At 36.1% G+C, this 25,087-nt stretch overlaps 1 protein-coding gene across 13 annotated transcripts in view; it reads right to left on the bottom strand.

Annotated features, from left to right (window-relative positions):
- Positions 1-25,087, bottom strand: part of LOC103133520 (protocadherin-15) — a 191,749-nt gene that overhangs the window by 130,911 nt on the left and 35,751 nt on the right. For 6 of the 13 annotated variants that reach the window (XM_007545284.2, XM_016667928.1, XM_016667931.1 and 3 more), the window contains exons 1-2: positions 23,604-23,993; positions 1,624-1,742 (exon numbers count right to left, since the gene is read on the bottom strand). In XM_007545284.2, coding sequence (XP_007545346.1) covers positions 1,624-1,714 — 91 coding nt within the window. In that variant the 5' untranslated portion in view covers positions 1,715-1,742; positions 23,604-23,993. Of the gene's footprint in view, positions 1-1,623; positions 1,743-23,603; positions 23,994-25,087 lie in introns of those variants that run through there. The other 7 variants (XM_016667935.1, XM_016667936.1, XM_016667937.1 and 4 more) reach the window with 2 other exon arrangements.

The following is a 25,087-nucleotide window of genomic DNA, read 5'->3' as shown; positions in this document are numbered from 1 at the left end:
TATGTCGAAGTGAGTATACCTTTATCAGTGCATTAAGAGCCTCTGCAAAGCATAGAAAGATATTAGGTCATCGCTACATCATTTAAACTAGCACTTGAAGCCGTTCTTTAGCAGTGGTCCATATCTGGTATCTCAGTTGCAGTATTTTATATTTTTTTTAACATGTCCACAAAAATCTATAGGAGGGAGGCTTGGCTTGTAATCAGACTGTATTTGAAAAAATAATAAGACACGTGGGAAAATGATGCTGGAACATAAAGGAGACCAAAGGATAAATGTGTCTCAGCCACAACACAGAGAGAGGCAGCAAGACTGAGGCAAAATAGTGTGATGTGGATAATAAGCGCCGTCTAGACAACTGAACTCTTCTAGCCTCACCTTAAAGATAAAAAAAAAATATACAACTTAAGTGTTACCAAGCATTTCTGATTATATTAGACATCCTATAAAACAGAGAAAATATTGATTCCAAGGCCAGTATCCCTAAATAACATAGAACACCAGTGACACTTAAAATTATTATATTGATTTTCCATAATGTTTGGTTATGTTATGATAATTTGCAGATCAATGCAGACTTGACCTCAATTTAAGATTTAATGGAAAACTAGCAATGTTAAGCTGATTACCAGAATAGGTCAGTGTTTCAGCTATAATAAATAGACACTAATATTTATCTGTAAACTGTTACATGGGAGCAATAAAGAAACTTTTAACTTACAATAAACTATTCAGCAAGTATAGCTCTAATCTAGAAGTGTTTTCAATATGTGAAGCATCCAAACAAGCCAAGCAAGGAAAGACTAAATGAAACCGTATTAAAAACAACAGAGCATAAGGTTTTGAGCGAGTAGAAAAATGACAATATTGCCATTCACTTAAGCGACTGTGGCACATCTCACTGTGTGTGCAGCTTTGGGCCGCCCCTGTGTTTAAGCAAAAATGTCAGTCTCGTACAGTTGGAGTTTGCTTTTAACTGGCACCTGCCACAAACTCACTGAGCCGAGACTGGAAGATTAAAAATCGCACTCTCAGCGTGAAAACCTAAAATATTCAAAGAGAAGCCTCTGATCAGTGAACTGTGTAGCAAAAAAAAAAAAAGCAGAATTCAAACTCGTCCTTTAAATAATGACTTTTTAAAGTTTTGGGTAAGACGATGGTGAGAATTTTGTAAGAGTGATGTTCTTTTTGCAGCACAACTTTGTACAGTGTTGGGTGATCATTTGAGTTCTCAGTGGTCTCTACAGTCTACTTCAAATTCAGTGAACCTCTTACACTTCAGCAAGTGAAATAAAATAACTAGCTTTATCTGCAGCTTACTGGATATTATTAGCATAACTTATGCTGTATTTATTTCGCAGACATCATTATGAATGAAGAATTTTCAAGCAGCGACTTTTACGTCCCAAAATTTTAGAACGATTTTCCAAACTTATCCACAAAGAACAACACTCGTTTCCGGCAAATCATTTTCCAAAAACATCAGATTGTGCCAGTGGGAGAGAAAACAGGTCATATTATGGTGAAAATAAGAATTACTTTACACATTCTGCACGTTTCCTCTTTACAGTGTGGAAAAAGGAGAAGCCAGGTAATGATCGACTAGGTACAGGCCGCTCATACCTTCTGTGGCCTGGCCCCAGCTGTGGGTAAGCAAAGCGAGGATTGCCATTCCGGTCCCCAGCCATCTGACAAGCCACCGCCCCCGTCGCATCTTCTGTCAAGCCTTATTGCCTGCCCACCTGGACGGAGCAGAGGGGAAAAAATGAAAAGGGAAAAAAAAGAGAAGAAAACAAAAGATTTGATGCCATTCATGTATCAGCAAACCCTGAAGGCTATCTACTCAAGATAGAACCCATGTGCAGATCTAACCAAAAAAGCATTTTCATTGGGTCAATATTTTTTTCCAAAAGAGATTAATCTCCTTTGCCAATTTTGCTGATGTTTATGCAATACATATTTTTCCTTCCCCCCCCCCAAGAAAGAACGTGAAAATAAAACACTCACAAAAAGAATAAACCCAATGATTGTTTTAATTTTCAAAATATCCACTTAAAAAAAATTGCAGTCATTTCTTCATTACTGTTCCACAGGTAGGGAAGTTTATATAAAGATCACAGTTTGAACATTTTGTTGGTATTATGATCACCTTGCTTTTTCCATTATGAAAAAACGATTTTCCCTTCCGTGAACAAATTGACAATTTTTTTCACGCCTCTTAGACAAACAGAAAACATGATTGATGTCACGTAGAGCACATTTATCACAACATTTTACTTTACTTTGATTTACTTCACATCAGTTAATTTCAAATTGTTTTTATATAAGCAGAAAATTCAACCATGTTTTGCATAAATACTGTGGAGTCAAGTTAAAGTTAATCCAGTGCAAACCAAGTCTAATTTTTGATTAATTATTATTATAAAATTAATATTAATTAATGAGTATTAATATGAAAAAACGGCTTGCCAGTGTTAGCTGATGCTTAACAAGATCGATATGTTTGCTAAAAGGCATCACAGCCTGGCATTGTTTGCTTTAATTAGCAAACAATTACCAATTAGCAGAAAACTTAGTAAATATGACTGTTTTTTTCTGTTTCACGTAGAACAGACTCAGCCGGAGTTTGAAGAAAATGCCAGCTCTAAGCTCAGACTTCTGAAAGCACTCAGAGTATTAAACCAATTTGGACAAATGTGTCAGAAAGAGAGTGTGAGTGGCAAAATAATTTCATAGTAATATGTAAAAATACATGCAGAATAACATTTAAAAAAAAAAAAAACATTTTAGAAGATTGTGCGCAACTTGTAATTATTCTTAGAAGAGGTAATTCCACATGAAAAATCTACATAACTTTCTTGTAAGTCAAAAATATTCTTTATTGATCCGAAGAATAAATTTGAAGGATAATATTCTTACTAGTGCTCAAAATCCCAAGCAAAAGCTCCACATGCGAGGCAACAAACCTGCATTTGAAAGAAGGACATGCAGCACTGATGACATGTTTTTTTCTGCACATTGTGATGAACCACACTGCAAAACTAGATCGACACCTGGAGAGGATTAAGAATAAAAACCACATAATGTAGAATAGCATATAGCCTCGGATTCTTGCTGCCAATTTGAGCTATGGAGGAAGGCGTTTCTATCCATCTATAGTGTTTGATGTCGCACCTTCCTCACAAGGTTTCTTTTGTGAGCAGGCGATAAGCTAAGAAATCAGCTTTCACGCCACATACCGATTGGATGAGAACCACAGGCCACTCACAAGCATCACTGCCTTCATATCAAAGCAGACTTGACAAAATCAAAGATGCTTTGCAGGCTATCAGCACTTCGTTTCAAATGAAAATTTACCTCTTTGTTTCACTTCAGCCATTTTTTTTTTATACAAACACTGAACAATATTTGGAAAATCCCATCTGGACACTCAGGAATCAAGTGAGAAAGCTTTATGGAAGATTATCGGAGGGAAATGTGCTTCTACTTCTAAAAACAAAGTTCTTGGCTGATGAGACATATCTGCTATTGGCTATCTTTCTTTTTTTTTGCTATTGAAAATCAATATAGCCTAACATACTGAAAATGAAGTAGAGGTCATATATCCAACTTTATGTAACAGATAAAGTTTTGCTCTACTGCAAGTGTTTCTGGTTGGCATTATTCCAAAGATTAGCAAGATTCGTGTGTAGATTTTACATTGGAACTTTTTGTGTAGCTTAAAAACTAAAGTTGAAAATCAGTTTGCAGCTCATTGCATTTTAATATTGTGAGAAACTGTTGTTTTGCTGCCACAGCCTTTCAATAAATTTAAACCAAGCAAACTAACTTGCACTGATTATGCTTGTATTAGTCGATGAAAAAGCAAAACAGAAAAAAAAAGTATAATATTCTTCACAACAAACACTTTTACAACATTGAGCTAAAGTCAGGGTGTCAAAATCAAAAACTGCAAAAGAACTGTTATAGATAGCATTATTACAACTGTACTCATTATACACAATTACTTTAGCAGAACCAGGAATAATTGTTTCTTAAACTGTTGTGATTGCTTTTTCATTTTAGGAGGCAGTGATTTTTTTTTTAAGCAAAACTGAAATATTCAGAAAAAAGCTGAAGAGGCCTACAAATAAGACACATTTGAAAATGTATTAGATGTGTCTTGAAAGTCCCTGCAAATGAAAATTGGACGCAGCATCTGCTTTATCTATAGTTGATTAGACAGTCATGTCCAGTCAAGCTGAAAACCTTCAGATCAAGCTACACATCCTAAGACCAGTGAGAGTAAACTGAAGCAAATGCTGGAGGCAGTTGTGGTCACACACAGACCTCAGTGTATATTCAGAAAAAAAAAAAGGTCAATATACAAACTCAGACAAGATGTTTGATTTCTGTCTGTTGGTCAGAAAGACCAGACGGTTGTTAATTTGTGCACAGCTTATTCTTGTGATATCTCAAACAAGAAAAGAAAATGACAAAAAGTCTGGATTAAGTTAATATTTAGTTGTTTTAAAATCATAAATAGAAACCAAACATCTGTTTGGAAGTAGAAAAATTCTCATTGTTAATATTCTATAGCTCTTATATCTTTATCATATCGATAGATGTTTTTACTGTAAAAAAAAAAAACAATCAGATATTTTTTGTCACAATAAGTGCTTATTTGCTTCGAAATCTTGCCTGACATACACCCAAGCACATTATGAACTGATGTACTCTGTGAGAACTCTGAACAGCAGGAGACTGCTATGTTCTCTTCTCTTATGGTGTGGCAACAAGAGCGATTTCACACTGGTTTCCCATTCACTCACTGCCCTCTCATCTCTCAGTCTCCCAGTGGTGTTCTCTTTTGAAGCAGATTTGATTCTTCACATTTGTACATCTATCTTTCTTAAGAGGGCCAACCATGATTGCTTTGATCCCTTTCACTAGAGGAAAGTCAGACCTGAACAACCAGCCACCCTGAAGGGAGAAGCCATTTCCTCCAGCAGCTTACTGCAAATCATCTCCTGGTTGACATGGGAACACTGTATGCGATTTACATTGGTCAGCAGGAATCCTTCTGCAAACTTCATGAAGTGGAGAACTCAAGAGTGCTCAAAGAGATACATAACCAAAGGGCGGAAAAAAAATGGCTGAGGTTTTCAAGAGTCGTTTTGTGAGTCACATAATGGATGGAAATCAATTTTCAGAGACTGCTAGTGATTCTGTCTGAAAACAAGCAACACTAGCTTTAAATCTCTAAAGTCAACAGCTAAGTTGTGCCACTCTGCTCTACCTTAATGCATAACATCCCAAAATAGATGCAGGAGGAAAAAAAAAAAAAAAAACTTTCCACACTGAACCTTGCTTCTCTTGAATAAAAACTTAATTGAAAAGTTTCCTCTGCAGTCATTTCATGAAATATTAACAGCATAGTGAAAGTAACAAATCAAGTAAAGACACTCAAATGGATTGAGGTCTGAGAAATTTTGAGACCAAGTTAACATAAAATTTGTTACGCCGAATGCTTAAGTCGTCTTTGTCTTATGAGATGGCTAAAAACCTTTCTGAAAGAAGCTACAGTCCATGAGAAATACCTCCAATACCCTCAAACTCTGAGAATTTGAGACTTGGCTTAGATTCGTAGTTAATAACCTTTATCTCATGCAATCATGAGTCACAGCAAGGCAACATGCAAGCTACAGACCACAGTTCTGAGAGGGCCGGCACCTCATGTACACATTTTTCTGTGCAAAGGTGCACTTCAATTATTAGCTAGAAATGTTTGTCAACCGTGGGCTATTAATGCCTCATAACAATCCGGTCATATTAGCTGTAGGTTCACAATACTGAATAAGCAGTAACCACTGTATTAAATACCTGTGTCTTTTCAGAACAAAAACAATAATTAACTTGGCTCCAACATCATATTCTCTTGCTTTAAGTCATCATTAGAAGAGCACTTCTGGCTTATCACAATAAACAAGTTAATGTTCTGCTTATTCAGACATATCCTTACAATTACTCACCACATTGAGCTTCTATAATTATGTTGTAGTTTATACCTTGGAACATGCTGAAAACTGAACAACTTTTTTTTTTTTTACATGCATCTTTCTTGTCTTTTTAATAAAAGTTTTCTTGTTCATTGTGAGGAAAATAAATCCACTTCAGGCTCCATACATCATACCGAACATTTAACAAGTTTACAATATAAACACAAAGTGTATCAGGGATTAAATAAAACACTGCAAAGACCATATTAAGATCGCTTTGGTTCAATAATGTTTAGAAATTTGACATGAAAAGGTGTTAATCTCTTTCTATCAGTTGTTTTTGAACACAAGTGCAATAATAATGAAAATAAAACTTTTTTTCACATTATCTGTTAGCGCTCTGTTAATGTGGAGTCTGTACTCTGCTTCAAGTCGTCCTCTTGACTTGTGATGAGGCCGACTGTGGCAGAGAATGTGAAACCTATATTCCACATTAATAAAGTGTTTACAACCCTGCTGGCATTTGCACAATCATTGCACTGTTTTTACTCATCGTTAATAACATTTCTGCTTTTTATTTATCGGTTTTTCTGCACCGTTATCCTGTGTTGTAAATAGCCTGTTGCGTTTTTAAAGTTCAATACACATTCTGTACATTTCAAGAAAGTCGTCCTACTTGGTTGCAAATCCCTTGAATTACGAGTACAATGTATCCATTTCTAATAACGCCGCAGTATTTTTAAGTTCCAAGAAGAAGCCATCGATCTTAAAGTATTCACACAAAATTACTCTACTTTATAAATATAAAAAAAAGGTGAGCATTCTGCAGTGCCCTTTCATTTCAAAGGCAGTTGTTTGAAAGAGAGAGAACAGAAGCAAAAAGGAAAGACGAGTTCAGGTTTTTTAAGGTACTCAGCCATCGGTTTCATCACAATGAAAAAAGTGATGTGGGAAGCAGAGAAATAGTGTAGGAGTGTTTCCTTCTGGGGAAATGTATGTTTGACTTCCACACAGCTTTACAACATCTTCAAAGCTAAACGGCCTAGTAAAGGTCTGCAAGAGCTGGGTCAACAACGTAGAGTTCAACTTCTTTTTAGTTTGAATGTGTTTACAAGTGTGGTGAAGTTTGATCTTTGTAAATTGTGTGCTTATATATACTGCTAAAAAAAATAAAGGAACATTTCACTTTAATTTGGTGTGTGGCTCCAAATCCAGGCCTCTATTGGTTAATAAATTTGATTTCCATTGATGATTTTTGTGTGATTTTGTTGTCAGCACATTCAACTTTGTACAGAACAAAGTATTCAATGAGAATATTTCATTCATTCAGATCTAGGATGTGTTATTTGAGTGTTCCCTTTATTTTTTTGAGCAGTGTATATATATACTTTTTTTTTTTTTTTAATGTAATGTTGCATGGCCACTGCTGCAAAATCACTGTTCCAGACAACAACAACAAATAATATCACATCATTTAATTAGGGAGGTAATGACAACTTGTTGATAGCTTCAATTTGCCAAACAGAGATAGCCTTTGATATGAAATTCTTATAAAGTTGATTATTTAACCTGTGCATTTTACTGATCTTTTTCTTAAAAACTAGTCAGATATTTAATGTACATTTCAGGGATCAACATCAATTAAAAACATCTTTGTCTAAATTAAACTTTCCTGTGTAATATTCAAAAAACTTAATTTTTAATTATTAATTAAACTCTGTAGAATTAATTAAGAAAACTGTACAATATATTCATGTATTCAGATCCTCACTTTCTTTGTTGATTAAAGGGTTGATGTAAAGGTCACTGATGGAGATAGAAAAAACTAAATGAATGGCATGAAAAAAAAATCGTAAATGTTTTATGATTAACCATTCAAGAGAGATTTTGAATATGTCCTCTGGTTTGTAAAGGTAAGGTCTCTCTTGAGATGAAATGCTAAAATATAAACAAGATATCCATCGTTTACATTTTAGCAATTTGTCTCCATGCATGGCTGCAGAAAATATGTGCACAAACATTTCAGAAACAAGCTTTTATCAGCTTGCTCCTGCTGCTACACATTTTTGTTGCGATTGGTTTTCTAATGTCGAGACGTTCTCCCCCTAAGGTGTGTTTACAGAACAGGATGTTTAGGGACGCTGCTTTTACAAAAGCGTAAAACAAGTTACTTCTTGTGGAAGTAAGTGTTATTTCTGAACACATGTTGTAAATGAGTTAATTTACAATCAGCCTCTGTTATTTTAATTAGCATAAAAACTTTTGACTTTTAACTAAAGATCACATATTAGTTACAGCGCACCAAAACAGTGGGTAAAAAAATCCATTAATACTCAAAGAAGTAACTATTAAAATTTAAAATTGTCATATGAAGAGTACTACACAAGTACCATTTATTAGATTTGCATCTTACTAAATAGCGTTAAGAGTTCATTTTTTCCAGTTTATAAAAAATACAAAAATTCAATCCAACCACAACTCACAAGTTTTAGCCCAACTTGAGAATGGAAATAGTGCATAAGTGCATTTATTCAGCTTTCAATTTGCATCCTCCTCACCCTCTTACTCATGCAGCAACAGCAGCATGTTACGCAGCACTGGCCCTAATGTTCAAGGTTCAGTGCTATAAAACACTTCAGCGTGTGGACAGCCGTTCTTTGCCCTCTACACAACAGCCATCCATTATCAAGAGTTTGCGCTATACATAAAGCAGGCAATCAAAAAGGTGTAGTTACTGTAGGATGTTATTGTGGTGTAGTAGACAGGAGAAACAAATCAGCTCATCTCACAACTCCACGACGTACCTCAAACTGCAAGACAATCTCAGGTCGGCAGTAGACTTGCAATCAAATACGCAACATGTCCGTCACAGCTACATGATTCCGTCTCCTTAGTTCTGGTGCGTAACGCAAGACTTAGCGACTTACAAAAAACAAAACAAAAAAAAGGGTGATGCTTCTTTAGGCAAGATCACATTCAGGACAAATGCATTCATGTTTAGAAAATCCATAAAAAGCAAGACAAATAATGGCAATGCACATTATGGAGGCAGCCATTTTTCATCATTATGTGTGCGACAGAAGAGCCATATCAACTCATAAAAGTAATTAGTGACATCAATAGTCTAATGATGGAATTGATTAGTGCCGGGTGAGGGTTCAGAAGGCTTTCGTTCAGTGGGAGATTGCATTCAAATATAAAAAAAAGGAAAAAACAGAAGAGATCAGGCTAAACTCCCCGACAAGCCGCTGCTGATACAGCCTCATCTCTCTCTGCCTCAGTGTTTATCTCCACAACCCACCTGTAGTTTAAAGATAGAGAGACAATCTATTAACTGAGACAGTTTGGTCACGGAGACAAAGAGACGGTTGAGCGGACACTGTAACTTGTGTGCTGTACCACTGGCCCAGGGCTTTTGAAAACTTACTTTTAAAGACTGGATTGATGGTGGTAAATGTCCCAAATCATGCACTCGTTTAGCAGAAAGTTAATGGTGTTACAACCAGCGTTTTTTTTTGTTTGTTTGTTTTTTTTTTTAACACTTTGCCTGTTGAAACTTAACTGTTTTTTCTTCTTAAAGTTTACAAAGAAATGAGACGTAGACATCACACATTAGATTCTCCCCCCAAACCCCATCTTATATTCAATGATACAACCTTCCCCTAAACTGTATATTTTTAATGACTTCTTTGACCCATCTCAGTTTATGCCTAATGGTATAAACTGTAAAGGGGAGGAACATATTTTCAGTATACTGCAATCATAAAGTGACAAAGTAAAGCATGTGGTCTTTAACAGTGGCAGGTTCCTCTGAAGAGTCAACCAGTCAAACCTACAGACATGTCAATGTAATTAGAGGTGCATTACAACAGCGTAGAAAATGTCTGAAAATGTAATTTATTTCAGTCATTCAGTTCTCAAAGGGATAATCACATTAAAGAGATTGATGTATTTATTTTTATCAACTCATAAAACTGCAAAACCCATTTCTCAGAAAATGACAATATTGCAGGAAACAGGCCTGTGAATATTCTCATCTAGGTCATATCTACTACAATAGGTTTAGATTGAAGGCAACTGGACTTTCACCTAATTCTTGAATATGTTTAGCCACCTATCCAGGAGTCTTTATCAATTTTCCTCGTCCTCCTTGGAGCATTCTCAAAAGACCCAAATGAGCAAACACCCTCATGCAAAGGCGGGTTCAATCCAGAGACAAAAACCCCAAACCTGTGTGTTGGAGTTTCAATTTTCAAAAATATATAACCCTGTTTAGTAACTAATTCCAAAGAAACTCCATAAACATGTCCCATCCTGTTTCATGTCACCAAGTGCACAACCCACTCCAAAAAACAGAAAGACAGAAACAGCGAGGTGGGGAATGAGCTGGTCACTAATTTACATCTAACTGGGAATGAATGCGCCAAGGAGGATGGACCTCCCTGTGCTTAAACATCAATTCACCAATTTCAAGCTGCTCAAACGTGAGCTTCCAGAAATGACAGACCCCTGGATGTGAAATGTCTTCAAAAAAACAAAAACAAAAAGAAAACTAAAATGTCCATCTGTCCTCGATTAAAGCCTTGTAGTAGCTACCAGCTAAAGATTTTTCAAACAGGAATATCAATCAACTGAAAAATATGTGCAGGTTATTGTGATGTACAGTTGAAGCACTTAGTAGTTTGAATTAATTACTGCATCAGTGCAGGAGGCATAAAGGTGATCAGCGTGTGGTAGTGCTGATATGTTAGGGAAGCTCATGTTCCTTTAATAGCCTTCAACGTGTCTGCATGATTGACTTTGGTGTCTTCTCCACCTCTTGACAATTCTCCACAGATTCTATTTGGGTTTAAGACCAGGCTAGTTTGCTGGATAATCAAGCAGAGTAAAACTAAATATATTCTACATATTTGCTTTTTCAATAGTTAAAAGCCACAATTAGTCATTGAAATACAAAAACTAAATGCTTGGAATACATCAAACATTATCTGTTAAATCTACAACATATATACATTTCACTTTTTGAGTGAATACTGATGAAAATTACATTTTTGTTACTTCTTTCTATTATTTTATATCTGTATAAAAGTAAAAAAAAAAAAAAAGAACTGCAGCATTAATAAATACACTTTAAACAGCCTTGCTATAAATGGTTTTCATTTTCTGTCGTGATGATCTTTCTTTGATAAAATAATTAAAAACATTGTTCTGTTTGATACAGAATCTGCAATATTTTATCCAATGTGCTTATTTAACTGCATAAACGACAAAAGTATCACAACCAATTAAGCTTGAAATGTTCAAAGCACAACTGTGGCATGTTTTGCTGCCCTTATTTAAATTATGCTTCAGGGAAAATGTTTCTATTTAAATACAACTTAAACATGAGGGAAAAAAAGGCATGCTAAAATGGCAGGTGCAATCAATATTCATATCATTATTATCGATGACATATGCATCTGAAGGTTTGGTAATTGGCTTTAATAAATCCCAATTGCATGTATTGAGTAAGTTGTATTATTACTCAATACAAGTGTATTGAGTAATACATTTGTATTACTCAAATACATTTGAGTAATGTATTTGAGTAATACATTACTCAAATGTAATACAACTTGTTCATCTTCAGTCACTAACACCACAGGTGCTCCCAACTGCAGAATGATATAATTTGGATGATATAAATGCAGGATGATATAAAGTGAGTCCTGAGTGAAGGTTCTCTTCATTCAGGACTCAAGAGTGGCCTTGAGTGCGAACAGTGATCTCAGTGCACTTGGCACAAAAATGAAAAGCCATTATGCATGCCATGTTCATTCTGTTTGCGTGATTACGTAACATTTTTTATTACTTTTCAACCTGTGTCAAAGTGTGCTTTACTAGCTTCTCTATGATGCAAATGCAAGCAAAAAGGCTAGGAAGTTAAGGTTGGTCACTTGAACTGCAGAAACCGGCAGAAATTGAAGTACACCATTATGCAATTATTTTTACTTTTGCCTGCAGCAACAAAAAAAAAAAAATAATAATAATAAGAGAGAGCTCTGAGTGCTGTCATGTCATAGGCTGGAATAGTGTAAATATGACAAATCCTGAGCATTCCTTTATGGGTTGCCGTTTCACAGAGAAATGTACACATGTTGCAATAGCATAAAGAGAAACAAATTTTAGGATGTTCTTTGCTGTGCGACAAATGTGTAAAATTATGATGATCAAAAACTGTTTTTAAAAAGACATCTGCCAATACTGACTATGAAAGTTATGACCAAAGGAAATGGCAAGACCCCACACACAAGCAGTGCCAGTTTGTACCCACTTCCATACAGTATGTACCCAATAGGGCTGTGTATTAGCACCACAGGATTACGTAGAATAAAACAAGGGTCAGAAATTGATTAAATTATTGAGTACACATTGTTTAAAAGAATTTGTAAAATATTTAATCTATTTACTTAAAAAGGGATTCTAAGCTTTCAGAAAAGGATTACAACATTCTTGGCTCATCCTAATATTGTGCATCGCCTCATCTTGTGAGCTGGATGTGTCATCACACCCCTTGTTCCCGCAGAACATTAAAACTTCTCTATGAATCTATAAAGCAATGCCTGGAAACAAATCAAGTTTGTAATCATAGTTAGGGAGTTGTTATTCATTCGTACTTGGTATTTCATTTTTATGCTCCGTCTTTGTAAATAAAGCACTGTGTATTTTGTCTGAGAAGTATGGTATATAAAAAAAATGTTACACTGAGGTTTTTTTTTTTTCCTGAAGTAGAGGCTTTTAATTCAAGATCATAAGATCAATCAATCATGTGCTTTTTGTTTATCTACTCAACCATCAACCTGCCAAAATCTACAGATTAAAATTTGCTTAACTGCTTAAATATGACCCATTTCTATGATGAATTGAAGTACTTCTGTTGATTAGGCTTCCATTTCTTAAAATCAGACAGATTTAAATTATGCCCACATCTTGATAATGACACTAAATTAAGTTACCTAAATTTGATGGTTTGTTAGGCAAGACTGTCGAATTTAATTACTAAAGGTTGCATTTTATCTAAACAGGTTTATACATATCCATATGACTTAGTTTTACCATTTTGTAGCTTAACTTAGAGCCAGTTGTCCCAGCACTTTTTTTTACTTGTAGTATATCCTAACTTGTATCCATGAATGTGTTTGGAAAGTCTCTTCTCAATCACTTATGTAACAGCAGTTTGTGTAAAAACTGAATAGATAAAAGCCAAATTAAAGAAGAATCACAGGTTTTGCTAAGGTGTCAATTATGTTCTCAATTACATGAAATGGAAATGCGTTTCATTTGATGGTTTACTTTGAATCAGTTGGTCAGACTACATGATAAAAAATGAATTATGTATTGATTAGTTAAAAGGGCGATGAAATTAGAGCCATGACAATCCCCACAAATCAAGCACAATATTGAACTTAAGGAAGTCAGAGAAACAGAAAAGAAAAATCACAACTAGTTAAGACTGAACACACAATTGTGAGATTAGTAAAACAAAGGCACGAGCTACTCCTATTAGATTAGGCTGAACATCTAGGTAACGCTTATAGATTATATGCTGTACACATAAGAAAACCCACACATATGGTACCGAGGTGAGAGGCACGGTTAAACAAACATTGAATAAGTCAATTTGTTCAGCTACTGCATCCAATGTCAACAGAACTTGGTAGTGCTCTAAATCTCCCACTTTCTCAGATGGCAAAATCAGACTCGGATCTAAAAGGCTCTAATCCTGCAGCCTTAGTCATCTCATGACTACACCATAATTCCCTAAACCCTCACTGAGCCAAGTCCATGACCGATCTGCATCTGCTTAGCATCAACAATGACCTGTCCATGTCACAAGGCGCGCCGCCTTGCACAATAGAAGCCACTTAGCCACATGGTCTTAAACACATGCAGCTGATACAATACAACGGATTTCTTTTGACTTTTAGTAATCTGTCGCTCCAATAAGCTGACTTTCACCCCATTTAATCACAGCACAGCCGTGACTGTCACAAGGTTTCGTCTTGGGGGTTTAGCACATAAAGGCATGGTAATTCCAAAAGCACAGGCAGACAGACATGGGAGCGATAAAATGTGTCAAAAAAAGAAAAAAGTCCTTCAGAAAAGTCACAATTACAAAGAAATGGAAAAAAAAAAATATTTTGTTTTTCTACAGTGCTTTCCAAGGTCAGCACAACTGTACACAAGCAATCTTTTTCAAATAAAAATCTTTATCTGGCAGCTGCATTGTGCCATATAGATTTGTGGGATGGTCTGAATGTTCACAGAACTCAATTTATTTTACTGTAAAGCTTTTTCAATACTGAGAACCTGCCAGGAATTAAAACCATGTTTAAATGGTAAGTCAGACAAACTACAGTGCAGTCCACACTTTCCTTAACATTAAAAAAACTAAAATTTGTCCATTATGTCAGTGCAGCTTGTGAGTAATATCCAGAGAAGTCAGTGACTATTTTAGAATCTGAAAAGGTTCTAAAAAGCCTCCCATCTGAATTTCATGTGAATTGAATGTAAATGAGAATTGTGTTAGTTGAATCTCATCTCTCTCTTTTAGTTCAACCAAGCTCAAACAAGACCAAGACAACAGAAGATGCCATCAGGTATTTACACTACAGTTGTTTCACAGATGCTGCAATTTGAAAATCATGTTAATCTTGACAACAGCTCATATGTACTCTCTTCTTTATTTTAACCGAGATTTAGAAATGCCATCTTATGTTTTAATGACTTTCCAAGTATTGCACAGGTTTGCGAATACAACATTTCTAAGTGATTGATATTAGGAGTTTCTGACAAAACCCAGTTATGTTGTTGATCTATTCCAGGGATGTCTGATGTGGACTTAAAATTTGATTGCAATATTTGGTGGTTTTTGTTGCGATTATTATGAAGGTGACAACAAAAGGCAGCTAAATTAATCTGTCACTGCATACACTTTTAGTCCTGCAAACATAAATGCTACTATAAAAATAAGCTTCCCATTATTAGCCTCATACTAATGGCAGTCTTACTTTACAATCTATTGATGCATTTACTTATATTTCAAATATATTTGTATTTATTGATCCATTGTTTTATTTGATATACCTTTGGGCACCAATACAATGTGGGCATGCGTTATGTTTTTTAGTTAAAACACTAAAAATCTGCAGAATTATGTGTTTTTTTTTTGTGGTGGCTTCCCAAACTACCCGTTTATGCTAATGACACATTTGTATATCCATACACTCAAAAAGGAAAACTTAAATGATCTCTCATCCATCACCCTCTCAACAAACTCCATAGGTCTTCATTTTATTGATAGTTTTCTAATTTCCAATATTACTGTTGTTTGCACATCTTTTTCACTTCGTGTAATTAGTCTTTTTTATGTACACTTAAAGACATCTTGTACATTTTTCTCTTTTTAAATGACCACTCGGCTGTAAATTCACTTTAATCTGAGATTCTGAGTATGTTATTTCCATTACCTTTAGAATAGTATTTCTCTTGTGTTGTAAATTTGCCCTCATAAGAAAGTCTCTCGTTGTTATTTTTAGATACGTTTTAACCTTGTTAGACTCTGCATGCTCTCATCTCAGCTTTGATTTGCTGATTTAATACCTGAATTTCTCCACCGTGGGACAATAAAGGATATTACTATTAGTTTGCCATCTAAACAAAATAAAATTAATAAATAAAAAGGTCGATGTTCAACAGCCCAGAAGAGCATTTCCTGTCTGGGTCAGAACCTGCCATTTGTTGATGACAATACATTTTCTGTTTAGTAGGAGAACATTTAGTATACATCTCTTTTCTCTACTAAGACCCAGTGCAGAAGGCCTCTCTAGGTTGCTTTTTGCAGGAAAGCAAATACTTCCCACCTTCACCACCACTGGAACATTAATATATACATTTCTGTCTGCTTTTCAGGTGGTTTATGTGACACATTTTCCTAAGTGAATTCTCTGTCCAGCTGGTGGGAGCATGCTCACTTGTAGGTGTGTATGTGTGTGTTAGCTATTCATAGAGCAGAAAAGAATATGGGGTCTGGCCATCTAGAGACCAAAATGATATTCCATGATGCATAAGAGAGATAGAACAAAAGGCCATTTAGTCAATTTCACAAAATGACAAGGTTTATAGTGTAGGAAATGCCCCAAGACATCACACTGCATTAGACTCTGTGTTAGGGATTGTGTTTGCTACCCGCCATCTGAGACAGAGACGGAAAGAAAGGAATTTAAGTTGAGAGAGGTTAAGGCCTGTAATTCTCACTACACAAGGCTTTTAAATGAGTTGAGTGTCTATTCAAACAACTCATCACATCTGTGCTTAGCAACAATCAGTTAAGATTATCGAAAGTAGAAGGTTTGATGCCTAGTAATAGCCTAAACAATTTTGCAATTAATTAATTATCGACATCTTTTGTGCCATCATCGGGGAACATGAGCTTATAGTATCAATGCCCTGTAAGTAATTTACTTTCTCTGGGTATGAGATTGTTTTGTTTTAGAAAGCTAACAGCGTAGAAATGATGAAAAGCATTCAAACCTTTATTTACTCATGTCTTTGAGTTGACTTTTGCTCTTTATTCCTAGGTGGCCTTCTATTGTGTCCATCTTGAAATATCTCCAGTCAACTTGACTTAAGCATGACTGAAGCTGCACTCATGTAATTAATTGCATTGAGCAATTAATAATCTCTGGGTTGTACAAACACGGTTAAAGGCACGGTGTTGATTACCGTGTCACATTTGACTATAATGGTGACGCACATCTTCGAAAAAGTTTAGCTGACTCCGACGTGCGGTACAAGATTTGAAGCATTTGATCAAAAATAATTTCCGCAGTGGTGACAGAAATCATAGATGTAATGCCAGCAAGCCTCCAGTCAACACAGCTGGAACTCACTCAGCTTGAATAAAGTCACAACAAACAAGTAAATAATGCAAATGGCCTCAGCTCAACTTTCGATTAGTTTGTATTGCTCAGCTCCTTTTGGTGTAAAGACATACACTCAATATTGAGTAAACTAATAATGGGCCAGAGTCAAAGTCAATGGCGTTTGTTCTTCAACCCAGGCTTGTGACATTTGATGCATTTCCCCTGGAATCTGTTGTTTCTAGAACTCGGCTTTCATTCAAGATCAATACTTCCTAAAGGTTAATCAAAGAGATCAAACACTGATATCAGCTTAAAACAAATACAAAAAAAAAAAAACAAAACAAATTGATTAGGCATGGACTAGTGAGAAATTATGACAGTATTAGGTAAAAATTTCAGTTTTGGGGTATAACGTTATGATTGAAGTTGTAAAATGTGTTATTTGCATTTTCTTTAACATGCTTTGATGGCTGATCTTAACACTTTGATACGGCCAGTTGCTGTCAGAGCCACTGCTGTTCTAAAAGATCAATTAGGTGAATTTAACTGGAACTTCATAGTCATTGATCACCAAGATCTCCAGTCGTAACCAAATTTTACCAAATTTGGAAGCTGTTTTTAGATCAGAGGTGTGATGCTGAGATTTCTTTCTTCTCCTGTGTGCATGTTCATACTTGATTTTTGGCAAATAACACAATCAAGATATACTGATAAAGTTTACATCTAACTGCATACCCACGGCTATGATGGCTAGAACAAATCAGGTTATACTGCACGACCCCAGTCATCTTTTTATTAATGTAATGTCCAGCTGCATCTGACCGATGGGACTTGACCTACACCTTATCTTTGACTAGACACACACACAAAAATAACAGCTTGCACAGCAGAAACCGTATCAGGGTTAGTGGTCTTGAAACTAACTTTTTCATATCATGGTGCAAGTTGAAATCGGTAACCGGCCCATGCCTAGTTGGGATGGTTTCCTTTAATACCATGTCCCATATAGCGATTAAAGTGACAAGAACATTAAACTCAATCTGGTTTACATTCGATTAATTAAATCTCATTATCAAGGAGAAAATTAACTTCATTACTTGATTAGTTATTATACTACATTTGTACTGGCACACAGAATGAAAACTATGACTAATATGTATGGGGACAAGTGTAGTGTGAAAGTGACACGCATCAACAGGAGAACAAGAGAAGCAAACAGAACTTAAACCAACAAAGGAAAAAAAATATCCTAAGCAAGAAGTTGCTGCATTAGATTAAAATAGAAGTTTTCAAATGGTGTCGTCACTCTCTGGTGTTATGACCACATTGTCATTTTCATTATCACAGCAGCATGATGTACTAGTCCCCTGCAAATAGTTACCATTTGGATTTCATCCATTTCACTCCTCTACAGGTGGTGGAGATGAAATGGAGAGTTTACTACCTCTGATATCTGACACTGAGCTGCTGATCTGATAATGGTGGTCTTGCTGTGCAGTATCTGCCCTTCCCCACATGGGAAAACAGAGAGGTTGGCAGTAAATCATAACGCAAGCTTACAACCCACAGCATATCTTCTTGATGTGTGAAATACCATCAGTGGAAAGTGAAACACCACGAATGAGGTGGAGAGGGGGGAAAAAAGAAAGAGAGAGAGAAAGCACACTGCAGTTGTGCCCGTCTCCTCGGCTTCTCACTATGCACTTGGGTCCAAATCATTTCAGGCATCACTACCCACGAGTCTCTTATCAAATAATACTGAGAAGCTGTCCAAAAGTTTCCGTTGTGCGTGTGAATGAAATCATGTTTTCCGGGTGATTATTACGTTATGACAGGGATGTGCTGGGGAAAAAATATTTTTCTTTTGATGAAATCCCATTTTAATAATTCATCTTGGTTCTTTACTTCTTTCAAAAGGTGAAAATATTCCTAGTTTTCAAGGGTGAGCTTGAGATACACCAGAAAAATCAGTGGACACACTATACATAAGTGCTACCATGTTGCACTCACAAACAGCATGCTTTAGTGTGGATGCTGGTACAGACTGGGGAAGACTCAAGATTAGTTGTTTTTAGGATGTATGAGATGTTGGAAATGAAGTCAAGCAAAGCACAGGAATGCAAGAGAAATCATATTTCCCAAGACATGCTAAAGTATGCTTGGGGTTGCAATGATTGGGGTGCCGGTCATAGGGCAGGAGGCAGCGTACACGCCCAGGACAGGTTACCAGTCTATCGTAGGAAGAGATAGAGACATGCATGACAAAATAAAATCATACAGGCATGCACTACAAAACATAGTTAAATTGTGGGAAAAACCAGAGTATCTTTTTTTTGTTTTTTTTATTATAGACCCCATGCATGCAGAGAAAGAAGATTCAAAATTCATGCAGAAGAACTCCAGTTGTGATTCAAACCCACCATCTTCTTGCTGCAAGGCAACAATCATAACAACTGACACCCTGCAGCTCTGGAACCATTCATATAGTAATTAGTGTTCTTTACAGAAAAAAAAAAACAAAACAAAAAAAAAACAAGTGAAAAGATAACAATAAAACAAAACCTTTTTTTTTCCAGCTTGATGCGTTTCATCCAAAATTATTTATTTTATCAATAAAGTTTCACAAAGTAACAAAACAATAGAATAGTCGATATTTATTACACGTTTGATTAAAGGATGAGTTTTAATTATGCATTTCATTTTGTTCCAAAAGTCACATTTTCCAAGCTTTAAATTGAAAACACAAACAGGGAGGTCTTCTCAATTCCAAGTGGAAATGTTTGACTATTCTCCATAAGACCTCACAATTGGATCTGAATGCAGTGGATTTGAAACATTGTGATAGCTGTAAAAGTGCATTGAAATGTTACTTCCCAAAGTACTGTATAACTTCTGTTTGAATAAGAGTTGCTATGATTAAAAAAAATGGAGATTCCCCCCTCCCCCCAGCTATTGCTTTGGAGAGTTAGCCTGGTCAGTGAGAACAACAACTGACAGAGATGTCATTTCTAGATCCAAATTGCAACTTTGGAAGGAAACACAATGCAGTGCAAATATCTACCAGCACTTGTACTATGTTCACCGTCATCCACTTAAGTTTCTACTGGGGATTCTTTAAATGTTTCACACAACACTGCTCTTTTAAATAGACTTAGATTGAAGCAAAAATCAATGATGGTAATCGCTTTACATCAGAGTTTAATTTATGATTAATTAGCAATATATGCTTCTATTAATAGTCAATACCAAAACATCTTGTATCAAAGAGTATAATTAAATGATGCTCAAGGACACGAGTGCTACTTAAGATTAACAGCTCCATGTAATTCACACAGACCGTTTCAAGTCACACAAACTACATTAAAGATAGTGTAAAGACATCAGCTCCAAAATAGTCTGGCTGTTATTTTAATATAATTGTTAAGACCTAGGATTATGGGAACTGTTCTCTCACACATGTGGCATGAAGTCACCTCTTCTCCTAGCAGCAATAACTAAGAAGCTCTCACAGCAGAAAAGGAAGGAAAACAAAATTCAGAATTCAGTCTTCTGCTAAATTTGGTATATGCAAATCAAAATTTGCCAAACATTCCAGCCAAGAAGATCTGATCAGTGCCTCTTCAGAGTGAAACGTATTCTTCATGATGCAAGTGTGTGCGTGTGTGTGTGTGTGCGTAATTTCCACAAAAGTCACTATATTTGTTCTCAAATTATTTATCTAGTGATACCTAGGGACAATTGGTATAAAAGTAAGGTAGAAGGAATGTGCAACTCCCAACTTCATTGTTTACATTCCAGCTTTATCCCTCAAGCAATAATAAAGATTGGATCATTAGAATCTCACGATCACACATACACACACTTGCATCGTGAAGCATACGTTTAAGAGTGGTAGAACCTGAACGCAAGTAAACTCCCCAATAGTGATGACTGCTACAGCTTGCGAATGTTTGATACCGAGCAGCAGTGTTGCACTTTTAAAATATGACTCATATTTGAAAATGAGTAGAACTGTACATCAAGTTAAGCCCAGCAAGTGTCAGAAGATGATTTGTCTCTTTTTCACAATCATCTATACTGTCAAACACATTACAGTCCTTGCTCATCTTTCATTGATGAGTATAACAAAGCACTCTTTTGTTGAAAGATAATTCAACATCTATTCCACTCAGGTTCACTTGAGTTATGCGAGTATTTCATAATCCTTTCAGTGAACTCTATTAATACTTAAACAGAAGACATTTGAGTTGCCTGCAGTTCATCATAACAGTAAGGATATTATATTAGTGTCATCTTTCCTAAAGTACTTATCAGCAGTAATAAGTGTTTTCTTTGCAGGAATGACAAAGTGAAAATTGAGAATCTTGTTGAAAAATATTCTTAGAAATAAACACTGCCATGCAGAAGAAAAGCAAAGTTTAAGATCCTGATTTAAATCTTGTCACAATTTATGCATGCGTTGGGTTTTGTTTAGATTGTATGCCAGAACTGAACTGATCATCCAGCTCATACAGCATCTTACACACATTGCAGTGTTAATAACACAAACACAAGTAGGAACCTTTGACTGCAGCGGTGGTTTAATAATTGTTTGGAGAAAATGTAATTCAAAAATATGCATGACCTAAAAACTTCTGTAACAACAGTTTAACTATGGTTAAGGTAACTTTAAGAAATATTGTAAGCCAACAAAAGCACAAGCCCATTTACATTACTGTCAAATTTCGCAAACTAGCACTTAATTGAAATCTAAATAATTTACATTCAAACTCCATTAGAATACACAACTCTCTGCCTTGAGGATATTTAGAAACACTTTATAGGTAATTAAAACATGCAAATCCTTTTGAATTGAAATGTTAATGAACAGTATAGATATTGTATATTTTACTGTACACTTTTACAAATATTTCAGCTGTTTAAGCTGTCGACTCAGTTCAGTCTTAATTAAAAGTGAATCTTTAGTTTTCATCTTACTTTATTTTTTATGAAAATGTGTTTGTTGCTTAACCTAACTCGTAAGGTGCTTCTGAAAAGAAACACTGAGGTAACAGTAGCTCAAGGTTCACTCGATAGTCTTTCCTCTTGCTTTTACACCTTTAAAGGTCTAAAAGTCATGTGCTGAACAGCATCCTTACAGAAAACCTTTCATCATGCCATAGCAAGGATAGTGTTGGACTAAATTATATCCATAAGGTCTCTTCTACATTTCACTGTCAGCCATTTACAGTCTTCATTATTATAATTACAGTAACTGTCCATGAGGCAAAATCCAATTTCCAGTAAATATGTACGACATAGTTTAAAATAATCACGGCTTCAAAGCTACATACAAAACGCATTTTACATCATACTGACCCATGTTATTTTACTTATTGTCAAAACTTGTGACCAGTTTTCTCTGGGATTCTGACTAACGAATCAAATAATATCAGCTAGCTACAGGTGCATCACTCTATAAAACAAAAAAGCATGTTAAATATGCAAAATTTGTTGTTGTTTTTTTACCAAGAATTCTCATTACAGTGAAACTCTCATAACAGCAAAACCCTGTTTTTAGAGTTGTGTCTCAAAATAAGCCTCCAGAAGTCTGTTATATCACTAATCATTTCAAAATAAAACAATAGATGACATTATAGAAGGGAATTATGTTCAGCAGCATCGATTTTAATGAAGAACATGAGGTGTCAAAACTTGTCTTTACCTCATGAAACAGCCTTTAAATTTGCACGAAGCTTTAACTTCAGTTCACACTCTTCTTTTCTACTATTCACAATGTAGCCTAAGTGCTACATATCATGATACATTTTTCAGTTATATTGCCCAGCCCTAATGCCAGGAACATACATGTGTTGTTTGTTACTTATGCACCAGAAAATGAGACATTTTAAGGGAATTAAGGTTAAAGTCATTATGGAACTACAAGCGCTTTCCTTGCTAAAATAATTAATGTAGGAAGATACAACTTTACCAATAAAACCATGTTATTGAGACAGCTAGCTGAACAGAATACACAAGATCTTGTGTCTGTATTTGCAATAAATCCAAAGCAGAAATACATGAACACTGCTCAGTTAAGTTTATTTATTCTCATCATATCATTATTGTGATATTCACCAACGTGACTGCACATGCTATGTTGCCAACTTGCCATAGCTACCATTTCTTTTCCTGGCTTATGTCATTGGTGTGCCACTCCGACAATAACAGCGGACACCATCTGGCCACCCCATAGAAAACTTTCTAGAGGTGCCTCACTGTACATTTTTCTCCGTCACTGAACTGCTTCCAGAATAAGTTATTTTGCATGATGCTTCATCAAACCTCTTTTTATTTAAACTGTCAAAAAAAGAAAAAGCACATTTAATATTTAAAATCACATACAGTGTGTGGATCCAAACACTTTCCTCTCGGTATTATAATAGCCTGTATCATCTTTAGATAATCCACAGGGAGTGCTCATGCTTTTAGTTAGTGTTTGCATATTCCTGCCTCCAGAAATGAACGGCATATACCAGGGAGAGACTTATGGGAAACCTGATAAATGAGTTCATCATTACACAGCCGAAGATAGACTGCGAGCACTGGTAATGATGGAAGAAACAAGCACCTATTCAGTGGCTAAAAAGCCCGTTTCAACAGTGTCGTGAAACGCTTACTGCAGACCGCGACGGCAACTCAAAAAGAAAGGGGAAGGGGGGGAGAGAAGTAGGCGTCTTACCATGTTTAACTTCAGAAGTGTGCTCAACAAAAAACTGGCAACGGTGGTACAAGTAACTGCTGGCGATACAGCCACAGCCTCCGCACAGGAGCTCATCAGCGTTCCGCTACCGGCGTCCTCAGTCCAACACGCGGAGACTCAGTAGCAGTCCACCACCAGGCTGATGTAGACAGTCTCTAATAGCACGGATGGAGTAACCCGCTCCCAGTGTCTGTCCGTCTCTGTTGTCATGACGTGTGCGTCAGGTAATCTTATTACAGCGGTCAGGAAAGGTGAGCCCGGTTAAAGCTCCGCTGCCCCTCCTTCCACCGTATCCGCCTGATATGCTTCAGCCCACCTCGTGTAGAGAAAGATTACATTTCGACAGAATGTCTCGCCGAGCGTCTCTGTGTGATCACCGAAAAGTCATCGAAATCCGCTTTTAACTGTCGAAATTCGCAACTTTCCCACCGAACTACTAAGGAATTTCTGAGGGTCAAGAATAAGAGCGTTTCACCGACAGCTGTCAATTATTTCAGAGTTAAATCCATTAGTCGAGCTTGCCCGCACCAGCTGGAGCGGAGCTTAGATATAATACCACTGGAGGCAGTTTGCTATAATTCACCTGTCACTTAACAACAAAGCCTAGGCCATTATTCCCTACAGCTTAACCACCGTCAGGATGGGGGAAGGGGGGTGAGGGAGCTAAAACTCTACACCAATATGGTATAATTAGCTGCCGTGCTAATTAAGTCTCGACTAATGGTTGCAAAATAGTCCAATTTAATAGAACAGCTCCTACATAAGAGAAACAGATGGAGGTCTTGTTTTCAAAAGCTGCTGGAAACACCAAAGCAATTTTTAGATAATTCCTCTGACAGTTAAATAACTACTAATCCCAAAATGGAGGTTTATTTCATCCGATTAACTCACCTGCATCCATTTAGAAGGCTAAATAAAAAGAGACACAGAAAGGACAATGGAATTTAACACAAGGACAGAGCGTCACACCCATCCAATTCATGGAAATTAAATTGCCACCAAGAGTCATGACAGTACAGTTGCAATTGTTGTGAACAGATGGCCAGACAGGCATAACTACGATTGTAAAAACAACTGGGTTTCCACTTCAAACTGGTGAAACAGCCATTCTACATATAATCAATATCATTAAAAGAAAGAAGAAAAACAAGCCTAAACTTTGACAATGAATTTGAAAGAAGGCAGCCTTTGTGTCAAACCGTGTAGAGAAAACTGTTGCGAGGTGTTAAAAGCTGTTCCAAATAAAACATGAATAATTTGTAATGAACGCTCCTTCCTGTCCATTGGGAACAGCGAGAATCTTAACAAACAGCCTCGCTTACAAGCATTTGGAGGTTTAAACTGCATCTTCATTGAATTAATGTGCTTCAATTCCCATGTATTATTCAAGACCATAGGCTTGTTGAGAGTATCGTTTCTGTTTCCAGCAGCAGGAGTAGTGTCTACTTTTGTCCAAAAAAGCA

Source organism: Poecilia formosa, unplaced genomic scaffold (assembly GCF_000485575.1).
Source record: "Poecilia formosa unplaced genomic scaffold, Poecilia_formosa-5.1.2 Scaffold12, whole genome shotgun sequence".
Lineage (NCBI taxonomy): Eukaryota > Metazoa > Chordata > Actinopteri > Cyprinodontiformes > Poeciliidae > Poecilia > Poecilia formosa.
Note: the sequence above shows the minus strand (reverse complement) of the source record. Positions and strands in the feature narration are given on the sequence as shown.